At 44.4% G+C, this 15000-nt stretch overlaps 2 protein-coding genes across 3 annotated transcripts in view; one reads left to right on the top strand and one right to left on the bottom strand.

The window, feature by feature from the left end:
- LOC143293795 (S-phase kinase-associated protein 2-like) overlaps positions 1 to 15000 on the top strand; it is a 132023-nt gene that overhangs the window by 6303 nt on the left and 110720 nt on the right. Inside the window, exon 1 of one of the 2 annotated variants that reach the window (XM_076605047.1) lies at positions 12375 to 12677. The exons of the other annotated variant lie outside the window; for it this stretch is intronic. Within the exon in view, the coding sequence (XP_076461162.1) occupies positions 12594 to 12677 (84 nt within the window). The 5' untranslated portion in view covers positions 12375 to 12593. Of the gene's footprint in view, positions 1 to 12374; positions 12678 to 15000 lie in introns of those variants that run through there. 2 annotated transcript variants of the gene reach the window in all.
- The window catches only part of LOC143293797 (zinc transporter ZIP13-like), a 48817-nt gene that overhangs the window by 22863 nt on the left and 10954 nt on the right, over positions 1 to 15000 (bottom strand). The gene's annotated exons all lie outside the window — the stretch shown is intronic.

The raw sequence follows: 15000 nt of genomic DNA, 5'->3' as shown, positions 1-15000 counted from the left end.
AAAGACTAAGCTGTAATTGACTTCTCACTTAATAGATAAACAGATAAAAGAAAAAATGAATAATTTAAAAACGACGAAAGCAGCTTACTTCGAAAGTGCAAGATATCTTCCCCTCAAAAAGCACAAGGGAACTTGCTCTAAATTAACGCCAAACATTTTCCGCTCATGAAGCAACCTTTTGATGTCTGCTGATCGGCAGTAAATTAGGTTCCCAGCAGTCCGCCTTGATTCTTTCCGGCACATAAAACCGGTAATAGCACGCGCATCCTCTTTGATCGTCTCTGCGCGTGCATGGCAGGAAATAGCTGGGAAGGCCCGCGCTGGTCACAGCAGTGTGCCATGGAGCCAGGTCAGAATGACCCAGTCTGCGCCGATTTGAGTCAATTCACAACTTTCTGGAAAAGCCCTAAAGGTCAGGTTGTTCGAAGATGTAGTCTTCAAGAGTTGTTTTTTTTCTGCGATTGTGCGTAGCTTGTTCATTGCTTTGGTCAGTACACCAGCTAGTTGGGAGGTGCTGCAAAGGGCCCCCAGTCAATTCTTTCAAAATAATGTGATCGTTCGATACAGTGGTGCTCTTATGAAATGAGTGCTGAAAAAAACAACAAAACACACACACACACACACACAAACAACCAACCAACCAAACAAACAAAAAACCCACTGCAGCCTAGCTGACGACTGGATCTGTTTCATGTGTGTGTGTGTGTGTGTGTGTGTGTGTTTTGTATATATATATATATATATATATATATATATATGTGTGTGTGTGTGTGTGTGTGTGTGTGTGTGTGTGTGTGTGTGTGTGTTTTCTCATTTGTGTGTGTGTGTGTGTGTGTTTTCTCATTTGTTTGTTTGTCTCTCTCTGTGTGTGTGTGTGTTCTCAACTTTTACGTGACATTGTTGTGTATTTGGAAATGTTTGTTCTGGGCATGAAAAGATTATTTTGCAGCAATCCTCCATACTCCAATAGGAGTGAAAGGATAATTAAAACTTGAAACTTGTGTGTGTGTGTGTGTGTGTGTGTGTGTGTGTGTGTGTGTGTTCTGTTGTTATTATTGTTTCTACACTGAATCAGGTTGTACCTTGTAGCAGTTACAGCTACCGCTGCCACTGTCCAGGGATGATTACAACCATGTCCACTATGACCTGAAGTGAATGTCGGTATCATGAACTACCTTGTGTTTGACGTAGGGGCACTGCAACCGCCACACCACAAGCCTCCCTCCATCCCTCACAGCTGTGTGTTGGAGCCTGGGTTCGAGCACAGCTCCGTCCGCTCCACTCGGTTGTGTAGTCTGTCCATCTCTTTCTTTGCCCCCCCCCCCCCCCCCCCCACTCCTCCTCTTCCCCCGAACTGTTCCTTTAGAGGACGGTCTTGGAGAGGTCACGTGCCCTGGTCAGGTGGCCACACCAGTTCAAATTCCTCTTTTTTATACAGTGGACAGCAGGCCTTTACAGCGATTTCCAAGCACATTGTCTGAATGTCAAGCTCTGGTGTTGGTACTAGTTAATACCACCACTACTCTTCAAGGTCTTGTGTTGTAGCTACTACCACCACCACTCAACAAGCTCTAGTATTGCAACTACTACCATCACTACTCTTCAAGCTCTAGTATTGCAACTACTACCACCACTACTCTTCAAGCTCTAGTATTGCAACTACTACCACCACTACTCTTCAAGCTCTAGTATTGCAACTACTACCATCACTACTCTTCAAGCTCTAGTATTGCAACCACTACCACCACCACTCAACAAGCTCTAGTATTGCAACTACTACCATCACTAATCTTCAAGCTCTAGTATTGCAACCACTACCACCACTACTCTTCAAGCTCTAGTATTGCAACTACTACCACCACTACTCTTCAAGCTCTAGTATTGCAACTACTACCATCACTAATCTTCAAGCTCTAGTATTGCAACCACTACTCTTCAAACTCTAGCATTGCAACTACTACCATCACTACTCTTCAAGCTCTAGTATTGCAACCACTACCACCACTACTCTTCAAGCTCTAGTATTGCAACCACTACCATCACTACTCTTCAAGCTCTAGTATTGCAACCACTACCATCACTACTCTTCAAGCTCTAGTATTGCAACCACTACCACCACTACTCTTCAAGCTCTAGTATTGCAACCACTACCATCACTACTCTTCAAGCTCTAGTATTGCAATTACTACCATCACTAATCTTCAAGCTCTAGTATTGCAACCACTACCATCACTACTCTTCAAGCTCTAGTATTGCAATTACTACCATCACTACTCTTCAAGTTCTAGTAGGGCTGCTATAACCACCTCTTCTCTTCTAATTCTGCGGCTGCCATTGCTTGTACTATTGCTAGCATTTTATCTAAAATTACGGCTCACTATCCCACTGTTTCTGTGTTGTTGTTGTTTTATATTCCGGCCCGTATTTGTGATGGTTTTACGATATGCGCTGCATACCTCTCACCATTAGGTTCATGAGGTTTTATCATTTTCATCTGTGAAAATAATACTGGTACGGTGGGTGTGTGAGGGGAGAGGGAAGGGGGGTGGGGGAGTGAGTGGTGGTCGGGATGGGAGATGGGGAGTGGGGGAGGTGAGGGGGGTGACCCAAAGAGCAAAGGTAACGACACATCGTCCTTCCACGATCTGCTGCCAGCTCATCCCCTGCTGGGCGCCTCGCATAAACCACCAACGTCCGCTGACATTTTGCTTCCTCCACAGGATACCCGGTACATCCCCACTGAGGTGCATAAACACGCGTTTAGTATGTATGTCAATGGAACATCCCAATTCAGTTCTCCTGGGGGAGGGGGGGAGGGGACAGGAAAGGGTGGCGGGTGGCGGTGGTGGAAGGAGCAAGAGATGCTGCATGGAGAAAAAAAAACTTTTACTGTTGTTATTGTTGTTGTTGTTGTGTCTAAAAAGTTAAAAACATCTATCCTGTTTTGTGTTTTCGTTGTGTCAAATAACTCGAGCTGTGTTACTTTGTAATGACAAATTAAAATTATTCTTTATAGTTTTGACGGTTTTCGCAACTTGACAACAAACTTACTTCATAAACGGGTATTGGGAGTCCAATACACACGTGTATTCATTAAAACAAAACATAAAAAGAAAGGGGAAAGAAAAAAATAGAAAAAAGGTACCCCAACGAACATGAAAATAACCACTGTTCTAAAAATACATGGATAGCGCATGCCTTCTTTGAGCCCCTTTGCTAACTGAAGCCAGCGGAAGTGTTCAATCAGCCATTTTGTTTCTCGTGTCAGCGCGAAGCGGTGGCTTCATAATATTATGTGTAGCGAGCGCTCAGCTGGCTTCATGGCAAACTTCCACCTACTCGCGGCATTTGTTAAGCTGACATTCCTGTGTGTGTTTCCACTGCAAGTTTACGCCACGTGTCACTGCACTGTTTTCCCGTAATAACTTTGGTAGATAAACCATTGGCAGATTTCAATCAAGACACAACATTTGGCATGTCGTGGGGGCAAGCATAACACGATTTCGTCGAAGATACACGGTTACAGTTCAGAAACTACCACCAGTTAGCAGACGACTTGTCAACGGACTGACTGCCGGATACGAGAAACAATATGGCGTCCAGCTGGTTTCAGCTTTCCTGGCCAATGAGCTATCCATAGGTTCTTAAGCCAGTGAGAAATAACCCGGTTATGTCTGACAAGACAGATCCACCTACCAGTCACTGAACACCGGACTTACCAATGGTAGACTGAGACGTGGCACACGTGACAATGACGGAAAAGAAGCGGTTTAAACTGAACGGAAAGAATGAAACGGGTGACGCTAACTTTGGCGACGCGATCCGTCCTGAGCAGAGATAGAGCAGTCCGAATTTCACACAGAGAAATTAGTTGTGTCATGAATGTCACATCTTACGATAAAATAGAGCAAAACAAATTACAATACATTAATCACATTCATATGGGTTAGGTAAGATCATTGTTTTCACAACGGAATACAGTACAGTGAGCACAGTGACATTTGTATTTGTATAACTCTTTTTGTCACAACAGATTTCTCTGTGTGAAATTCGGGCTGTTCTCCCCAGGGAGAGCGTGTCGCTACACTGACAGCGCCACCCTTCTCTCTCTCTCTTCTTTTTTCTGCCTGCAGTTTTATTTGTTTTCCTATCGAAGTGGATTTTTCTGCAGAAAAATATGGGTTAAGATCATAATTGCCGATATGGTACACGTGATACCATACGATACAATGCACTGATCACAGTCAGGTGGGATAGGATCATTGTCAGTGACAAGAGGCGTGCTCAGTTTGTCCTCAGTCTGTTGTTCTGGAAGTTTCTTGCCCCTGCAAACAGCACGTGCCCTATCTGTTAGATAAAGCAATGCACTGGCGGCATTCCTCCGACACATGCAGACACGTCTGGGAAGAGATGCCTGATAGCTGGGCCGATGCTTCTGGGCCATAAAGAGTTAATGAAGTACCCCCCACCCCCTTCCATATTCTCTCTCTCCCTCTCCACACACACACACACACACACACACACACACACACACAATTACTATCATCGTCATCGTCACCACCAGTGCACAATTCAGGTACTGTTGAGCTCGATGTGTGTAGAGAAAGACCTCGGACTGTAGGGAGGGGGAGGGGAGGGCACGGAGGGGGATAATACAGAACGAATATTCTATTCAGATTGCGGCTTGGTTCCTGTGAGAAAGGTGGTTATAACATCTTTTAGATGACACGAGTAAATTAACGCGCCATGAGACAGACAGACAGACAGACAGACAGACAGAGAGAATAACATTATATAACTCTGATAACGGGGACCGAGTCTCATCAGTCTCAGACAGCAAAGGCTGGAGGGAAAAAAGGGCATGGGCAGGTGCCAGGTGATGTGTGTGTGTGTGTGTGTGTGTGTGTGTGTGTGTGTGTGTGTGTGTGAGAGAGAGAGAGAAAGAAAGAAAGTGTGTGTGTGTGTGTGTGAGAGAGAGAGAGAGAGAGAGAGAGAGAGAGAGAGTGTAAATGACTGAGTGTGTGTGTGTGTGTGTGTGTGAAAGAGAGAGAGAGAGAGAGAGAGAGAGAGAGAGAGAGAGAGCGCTGGTAATCTTTCTTATTCCAACTCCTCTTTTCCTTCCTTCTCTCGCGCAACCCCCCCCACCCCCCCCACCCCCCCCCCCTCTCTCTCTCTCTCTCTCTCTCTCTCTCTGTGTTTACGTGCGAGTGTGCACGCATTTGTGTGAGTGAACGAACGAGTGCATGCATATCGTGAGCTGAGGTGTTGCTGTCGGTAATCAATCATACAGGTCTACACCGTGAAGTGTATCAGAATCAGTGTGTGTTGTTAACACGCCATCTTCACCACTGCTCAGTGATCTGTAAACAGGTGTGACTACTGAATAAACACACACACACACACACGCACACACACACACACGCGCACACACACACACACACTCATCCTCCTAACTCCCCCCCCACCGCCCCCCCCCCCCCCCCCCCCACACACACACACACACGAGTCTGCAGTTGTCTGCAGTGTCACTTTGCCTGGCAGTGGAACCAAGAGTCCCAACTGCAGCCATTAATAGTGTCACACACACACACACACACACACACAACTGTGTGGCTGCATGCTACCTGGCGTGCTCTCCTTCATGATGCCAAAGTAACTGATACACTCACATCACTGCAGGAATCAGGCAATGGGTAATGATATTTTTTTCTCCCGAACAAACGAGTGCCAAGGTTACAAAACAAAAAAACAACCACAACAGCAGAGAGAGAGAAAAAAATGTTCCCCTGATCTATATCACATCTGTTTGTGATTTCTGAAAGCTGAGCAGCGGCATAACCTCTTAAAATGAATATAAATAGATAAATAAATAAATGAATAAAAGAACGAAAGTTTTTTTTAAATAAATAAATAAATATTATACATAAAAGAAAGCTTTCTCTTCTTCTTTCTTTCTGTGAAATAAATAAATAAAAGAGAGGTATTTCTTTTTCTTACTTTCTACGATCGTGGGCTGCAGCTGTGTTATTTCCACGCTCACATTGACTCGTATAGATCCACGGGTTGAATACTCCAATTTCGGGGACATGTATAATTATACTGGGTATGATTGTGTTTCCACATCCCAACAAACACTGACACTGTATAACGGGATATTTAACGCGGTGTATTTATCTTCTGCATGTATATAATTTTTTTTTTCTTTCTTCTTCTTCTTCTCCTTTTTTTTCCAGTTGAAAAACCACCGAGGCAACCATATGTTTGTTCTGTATTGTCCACGTGTTCTGTGTGGCTTGTTCAGGATTAAAGAGGCTATGCCCGTCTTGAATAAAAGCTTATTTGTGTTTGCACATTTCTTCAGTCTTTGCTGCTGTGTGCACATGTCAGATGATCCGTATAAGGACAGGCCCGGCGCTTCCTTTTTTTTTTTGAGGAAGTGTCCGGGTTTGTTCCAATGTACCTTTTATTTACCTGTGACCTGTGTGCTGGCTGAATCGGTAGCGTAAGCAGCATTGACTTGAAGTCGTGTACCTCGTGAATGGAGAGAGTTACCACTCTTTACTATTTGTTAATCATTTCATCTCCATGCCAAAATTGTTGGTTCACTTCCAGTTATATTATATATATATATATATATATATTATATTATATAATAACTGACTCAATCACTACGAAATAGCGAAAATGATCAGGGATTTCTTGAAAATCTCTTGTTACACACCTCCATTGTCATACATTTCATCATCACTCCAACGAAGGGTGCGAAGTCTGCATGCACGTTTACCTGGGAGGTGGGAAACTCGCCAGACGCCGATTTCGGGATCGAACCCAAGACCCTCAAAATCGAAAGTCCAATGCTCTTACCCACTCAGCTAATACGCTCACCCAGGAGGTTTTTCCCTATCGTCTGTTCTTCTTACAAAAAGAAAAAAACCAAAAAAAACAAGCGCTCTTTGATTGGACGAATGTAGCTTGCCAGAGACTACTGGTTAGAGAACTATTTCTTCGTTTACGGACCTCTAAGAAAAAAAAAAAGAAAAAAAAAAGAGGAGAGCTTGACTATTATCTGAAATAGATAAAGTGCCAAGTTTGTGCCAAATGTCCTGGCAAAAAAAATCCAATAGAAAATAATTATAAGAATACGAAGGAGGGGGAGAAGGGAATGGTGGAGGGAGAAAGTAGTGCTAACTCACCTATATATATAAAATCCAGAGGTTCATGGGCGGTTGAAAAGGGTGGCACATATAAGTGAACTCGTCTTCTGAGAAGCAGAGAATTGGTGAGACTGGCACGACCTACGCACTTCCTCAATTTGTGCCGGGGCGGGCTCGTGCGGTGCCAAATGCCACAGTACAACTTACAACTTGTTTTACATCTCTAGCTATCCTATCTTTAAAGAGAGATATCAAAATCGATAAATGCCTTGACGGATGGAACAATAGTCTCTACCCCCCCCACACCCCCTCTCCCAACCCCCTTTTTTTTCTTCTTTTTAATCATCAGTCGATTGTTTTCAGTGAATACCATTATTATCATTCTTTTCAGCGTTGCCACTTTTGTCATCCACTTGGATTCTTTTCAGCGTTACCACTTTTGCTATCCATTTCGCTTCTTTTCAGCGTTACCACTTTTGCTATCCATTTCGCTTCTTTTCAGCGTTACCACTTTTGCTATCCATTTCGCTTCTTTTCAGCGTTACCACTTTTGCTATCCATTTCGCTTCTTTTCAGCGTTACCACTTTTGCTATCCATTTCGCTTCTTGTCGGCGTTACCACTTTTACCGCTTTACTTCTGGTCAGAAGTGAAATGTTATTTCTGCATGAAGTGCATGCTTTGGCCATTTTGGCCGGAGTGGGGACTGTCGACTCAAGCCGCCATACCGTTTTTTTTCTTGTTTTTTTTTGTTTTTTTGGTTTTTTTACCCACTTGTGTAAACAAAGTGAGTCTATGTTTTAACCGGTGTTCGGTTGTCTGTGTGTGTGTGTGTGTGTGTGTGTGTGTGTCTGTCTGTCTGTGTCTGTGTGTCTATGGTAAACTTTAACATTAACATTTTCTCTGCAAATACTTTGTCAGTTGACACCAAATTAGGCATAAAAATAGGAAAAATTCAGTTCTTTCCAGTCATCTTGTTTATAGCAATATTGCACCTCTGGGATGGGCCCAAAAAACAAAAAAAATGAAGCCTAATTATATGCAAACTGCATTTACTGTTATATTTATATTTTTTGTATTCTCTAAACTTGGCACTTTGATCTGATATTCTGACCCAACAACAAGAGCAGTCATTATTATCATTTTTTGTTCAAACAGGAACTTCTTTTGCTAAGTATGGAAGTTTTATTTATTTTGCAAACGTTTTGGTGCAGATAGTAAAAAAGGGAAAGTACTCTGTAATTAATGCTAGGGGACTTAATTCGAATCTGGTTAGGACTCCTTTTTTTTCTTTTTTCTTTTTTTTTTTTAACGCAAAGCTTTATAATAACAAATACAGAACACATTTTAATGATTAGATTTTTTTTTTTTTTTTTTTTTTTTTAGTGTATCACAAGTGAGTCTTGAAGGCCTTGCCTCTCTTGTTTATATTTTTTTAACATGGTACAGGGGACCAAGAACGGAAAGAGCTGCCCTCTGGCACAGACCCAATGGATGCATCACGATATTTTGTACCTGGTAAGATGGCTGCACGTTACAGTAGCGACTGAATCTGTATCAAATGTAAGTACAATGACCCTGGAAACAGAGTCGAAAACCACAACCACTGAGAAATGGGTTAAAACTACTACTAATGATTAAAAAAAAAAAAATCGCTTCAGCTGTGCACGAAATTTACCGTTACAACAGGTCCCTGAATTTAGGATACTGTCATAGGAAATTACCAAAGGTTGGTTTAGACGCTTCATGTCATTAGTCACACGCCATCAAAGTGCACAACCTTCCCCCCCCCCCCCCCCCCGTTTCATTAGGTACCTGAAATTAGGATACCAAAATAGAAAATTATCAAAGGCTGGATTACAGTCCCGCGCATGCAAAGTGCACGAACTTTTTTTTTTTTTTTCTCTCTCAATAGGTACATGAATTTAGGATATTGAAACAGGAAATTACCAGACTAGATTACACACTTCAAGTCATTAGTCATACGCATACAAAGTGCACGGCCTTTTTTTTCTTTTCTTTTCTTTTTTTCCCGTTTCAATAGGTACCTGATTTTAGGATACTGAAACAGGAAATTACCCTAGGACAAACCCACATTTATAAGGAAGCTTGTCCCTGCGAACCATGGAAACTGAGATATGATGCTTACATTTAATACAAGTCAATGACCATGGACCATGGTTTGATGACGATGATGCCAGTTCTCTGATACGAGGGAAAGGGGTAACGACGTGCATGGTTTGACCATGCTGTATCGTGTGTGCTACCGCGGTGACATTTTGTGGTCCCTCCCTCCTCCAGTGCCACGAGTTATTTCCCCTGTTACACACACACACACACACACACACACACACTGCATTGCAGGCCTGTTAGTGGGAGCGGGCGCGCGCGCGCGCGCACACACACACACACACACACACATCACATACACCATGACATGGCACGGAATCAAGAATCCATGCCACCAGGAGTCACGGAGAACAGAACACGTACACACTCACAATGCACGTGCACGAACGCACCCACCTATCCACGTATGTTCATACATATATAAGACGCATGCGCACTACCGGCGTTCTTTTTTGCACTTTTTTTAAACCACAGTCTACCATTAACACACCAACTGATTTGCACACGCGCGCGCGCAAGCACACACACACACACACACACACACACACACACACACACACACAGGGAAACAGCAACTTCTAAACACCACGTTGCTCTTCCAACACACACACACATGCGGACCAGTCACATTGCAACGAGACTGAGAGGAACATACAGTGTGTGTGTGTGTGTGTGAACGTGTGCGCGTGCGTGCGCTGTGTGTGTGTATGTGTGTGTGTGTGTGAGTGAACGCATGTGCGTGCGCGCGTACGTGTGTGTGTGTGTGTGTGTGTGTGTGTGTGTGCGTGCGTTAGCGCGTGCGCGCGCGCGTGTTTGTGTGTGTGTGTGTGTTCCCAGGTGTTTTTAATTCTCAGTCATAACAGTCACATGGTTTATCCAGAGGCCGAGCAACAACATAATCAAAACTCAAATCAGTGCCATCCTTCGTCACAATCACTGCCAGACAACGGGGTTGTTGAAGTAAATATTTCGCTCTGTGAGCATCCTGTTTTCCTCATTTAGTTCCTGCCACCCACACCGGCCACCACCCGCACTAGTCCTCTACACACACACACACACACACACACACACACACACACACACACAATGTGCGAGCGAGCAAACAGAGAGCGAGGTCCTCGCACTCTCAAAAAACGCAACCTTCATCGAATGCATGCCCATGCCCTAACAATTTGACCGAAAGGGCTTTAGCCAATAGGTCGTTTATCTCCAAACTCCATGGGACGCGAGAGAGACAGAGATAGACTGACAGAGACAGAGAACGAGAGAGAAAGGGAGAGAGCCAGACAGACAGAGACAGAAAGAGACAGACACAGACAGACACACAGAGAGAGACAGACAGAGACAGACAGACAGACAAAGACAGAGACAGACAGACAGACAGGAGATAGAACAGAAAGAGACAGACAGACAGACCGAGAAATAGACAGACACTCAGAGACATAGAGACGGAGAAAGTCGGAGACAAAGAAAGCGCGAGAGAGACAGAGGGACAGACAGAAGAGCAAAACTTTATTTCAGATCAGCAGAGCAAAACCAAGCATGATAATTATGACCCTGTCAGTGTCTATTAGCAACCAACGAGAGAGACAGAGATAGAGAGACAGACAGAGAGACAGACAGGAAAGAGAGAGACAGAGGGTGGATGAAATGACCCCAAAACTGACACCTCTAAAGGTGTGTCTTGTTTCACTTGGATAGGCGACATTTTCTGCGGCCGCATGGTCTATTCATTAATCCATTCGGTCTTCATTTGTTCATTTATTTACTTCCAGCTCTCTTTTCAATCATCCATTTTGTGCACCTCGCCCCCCCACCCCCTCCTCCCTCCCACACAATTACTTAGAAGCATAATCTAATCTGATACCAAGTTACACTGTGCATTTCGATCTAGGGTGAAATGATTTTGAAATGTGGAGTCTGTGCGCGTTTGTGTGTGTGAAAGCGTGTGTGTATGTATGTGCGCGCGCGCGCGTGTGTGTGTGTGCGTGCGTGCATGTATGTATGTATGTAGGTTGGTAGGTAGGTAGGTATATGCGTGCGTGGGTGCGTGCGTGCTTGTGTACATGTGAGTGTGTGTGCACGTACGTGCGCGCGCGCGTGTTGTGTGTATGTATATGTGTGTGTACCTGCGTATGTATGCGTATGCATGTTTACGTTTGTGTGTGTGTGTGTGTGTGTGTGTGTGTGTGTGTGTGTGTGTGTGTGCGCGCGCGCGCGCGCGTGTGTGTGTGTGTCTGTGTGCACTTATGTTTGTGGACGCGTATGCCGAATGTCATACGAAACTATTAAAAGCCGGCAATGGGATGTCAGATTTGACCTTTCCATGATGGACGTGTCTCTGAAGATCACAAGTTAAAAACTCTCTCGACACCTGACAAAAACCTGACGTGAGAAAAAGCGAAGAACCGCCTGTTTATGAAGCAGTCAAAAAGAGACAGAAATCGTTTTCCCGAAATCGCAAAATCGTTGTTTGAGACTTGAGGCGATAGTTGACAATGGCGGCGACAATTATTGTACAAGAATCATGACAAAACTCTAGGGCCTGTCTTTTTTCTGCCTTTTTTTCTTCTATTATTGTCCCAGCTGCCTAATAATATATATATATAATTTCAGTTTGAACACATGGGTAGCAGTGTGAAAGTAAGTCACAGCACTCCATCCATACTCACGTGGCTTCCATTCCGAACGTTAAAAGGTACGTCTCTGAGGCGGCCATTTTCTTTGCAAGGAAGCTGAAGGTGAAAGCAGATTTCATGGCAGCGGCAGGAGCAAAAGAGTTCTGGAACAACCTGTCATTTATAACCTCTCCCTCCACCCCACCCCCCACCCCAGCGCTGGAGCCAGCACGCCGCGACATGACTTGCGATGCTTTATTATTTCCCTCGTGTTACCGGTTATATGAAACCCTCCTCCCTCCACACCCTCCCACCCACTTGCAACCCCCCAACCCTCCACCCACCCACCACCACCACCTCTCTCCCGCTTTGCGCGATGAGCAGTTTTGGGTGCACGTGCACAGATTCCAAAGCCACCACAGTGGATCTACTACAGTCGACAGTGATCCACCAACACACATCATCCTTCCTTCAACACGCTCCAACAACTATTGTGTTGTGCACTATTAATATTATTAATGTCTCCATTCCAAATCGTTCCGAAACAAGTGTGAGGATCGCAGGGAACTTACTTTCGTTTCGTTCGATAGCAACACGACGTCACGTTCAGACATCTGTCGGTCTCTCTAGCTGTGTAGCCTCTTGTGTGTGTGTGGGTGGGTGTGAGTGTGTGTTATCTTCACGAAGAGAAGATGATCCGGAGAAACCCATCTGCTGTGGGAGGAAGCTCTCCACGGCCTCAGCCCAAAATGGAGCATCCGGAAAAGCCGCGTAATGTAAGTGGTCTCTAGATTCCCTCTCTACGTGATGTAAGTGGTCTGTAGATTCCCTCTCTGCCCTCTCTACGTGATGTAAGTGGTCTCTACATTCCCTCTCTGCCCTCTCTATGTGATGTAAGTGGTCTGTAGATTCCGTCTCTGTCCTCTCTACGTGATGTAAGTGGTCTCTACATTCCCTCTCTACGTGATGTAAGTGGTCTGTAGTTTCCCTCTCTGCCCTCTCTACGTGATGTAAGTGGTCTGTCGTTTCCCTCTCTGCCCTCTCTACGTGATGTGAGTAGTCTGTAGTTTCCCTCTCTGCCTTCTCTACGTGATGTGAGTGGTCTGTAGTTTTCCTCTCTGCCTTCTCTACGTGATGTAAGTGGTCTGTTGATTCCCTCTCTGCCCTCTCTACGTGATGTAAGTGGTCTGTAGTTTCCCTCTCTGCCCTCTCTACGTGATGTAAGTGGTCTGTAGTTTTCCTCTCTGCCCTCTCTACGTGATGTAAGTGGTCTCTACATTCCCTCTCTATGTGATGTGAGTGGTCTGTAGTTTCCCTCTCTGCCTTCTCTACGTGATGTGAGTGGTCTCTAGATTCCCTCTCTGCCCTCTCTACATGATGTAAGTGGTCTGTAGTTTTCCTCTCTGCCCTCTCTACGTGATGTAAGTGGTCTGTAGATTCCCTCTCTGCCCTCTCTACGTGATGTAAGCGGTCTCTAGATTCCCTCTCTGCCCTCTCTATGTGATGTAAGTGGTCTCTAGATTCCCTCTCTACGTGATGTAAGTGGTCTGTAGATTCCCTCTCTACGTGATGTAAGTGGTCTGTAGATTCCCTCTCTATGTGATGTAAGTGGTCTCTAGATTCCCTCTCTACGTGATGTAAGCGGTCTCTAGATTCCCTCTCTGCCCTCTCTACGTGATGTAAGTGGTCTGTAGTTTTCCTCTCTGCCCTCTCTACGTGATGTAAGTGGTCTCTAGATTCCCTCTCTGCCCTCTCTATGTGATGTAAGTGGTCTCTAGATTCCCTCTCTGCCCTCTCTATGTGATGTAAGTGGTCTCTAGATTCCCTCTCTGCCCTCTCTACGTGATGTAAATGGTATCTAGATTCCCTCTCTGTTCTACCTCTGTGATGTAAGTGGTCTCTACATTCCCTCTCTACGTGATGTAAGTGGTCTGTTGATTCCCTCTCTGCCCTACCTACATGACGTAAATGGTCTCTAAGTATTCTCCCTGTCCATGTAATGTAACTGTTTTGAACCCTCTTATCTACGAAACGGATATGGTCTGTTGATTCCCCTGTCTACGTACAGTTTTGATTCCACTACCAATAAACGTAAATTCCTCTCTATATCTACGTAAAGTTAGTGAGTTTGATTCCTCTTCTGAGGTAAAAGGTCTTCTGATTTCTCTTCCCATGAAAAGCAGGTGGTCTTTTAATTCCTCTACCTATCTACGTAAAGTGTTATGCTGAAGCCTCTTTCTACGTAACGTAAGTGGACTGTCGATTCTTCTATCTAGAGACAGAGACAGAGATAGAGAGACAGAGAGCTGACTGGAGGCTGATGCATGCTGAATCAAACTGACTCATCATTCATGATTAATGAGCAGGTGTTATCATGCCGAACATGTTTACCCGGAAGTATCAATATCAGTTTGATATGTTCAGGTTAGCATGCTCATTTCACAAACAACACACACACACACACACAAAATAGGCACGCACACTCGCGCGCGCACGCACGCACGCACACACACACACACACACACACACACACACACAAGCATGCACACCACTTCACATACACATCAAGTTTCCATGAAAACATTCATGCATGCAATTTGTGTGCGTGCGCATGCGTGTGTGCATCAGCCTGCGCTCGCGCGCGCGTGTGTTTACATATATATATATATATATGTTTGTGAACGGGATGGGGAAAGGGGGCGGCAATGATGGGATTGAGGAATGGGGGTGGGAGGGTGGGAGGCGGTCGTCACGACTGCTGTTGTAAAAGTTAGCGTTTGTTCGATACGTCATTCAAATCTCAAGAGGTGATCCAACGTTCCTTTGCTGAATTTAAGTCTTTTTTTTTTTTTTTTTTTTTTTTACTTCGTTAATCTGATATTGCTTCACTTCAGTTTTCCTCAACGGTCTAGAAAAAAAGTCAAATAAGCCAAATAAAATCAGTCAGTAAAAAAAAAAAGTGAGTGACATACACGGGTGCTAACAGAATAAATTATTATATCAAAGGTTATAAAAATCACGTCAGTGGTACTTAAGACCGAAATCGGAGTAAAGGAGAAATAAGTTAAAAGTGTGTGTGTGTGTGTGTGTGTGTGTGTG

Source organism: Babylonia areolata, chromosome 19, assembly GCF_041734735.1.
Source record: "Babylonia areolata isolate BAREFJ2019XMU chromosome 19, ASM4173473v1, whole genome shotgun sequence".
Taxonomy (NCBI): domain Eukaryota; kingdom Metazoa; phylum Mollusca; class Gastropoda; order Neogastropoda; family Buccinidae; genus Babylonia; species Babylonia areolata.
The sequence above is the reverse complement of the archived record's forward strand: the minus strand, read 5'-3'. Positions and strand labels throughout refer to the sequence as shown.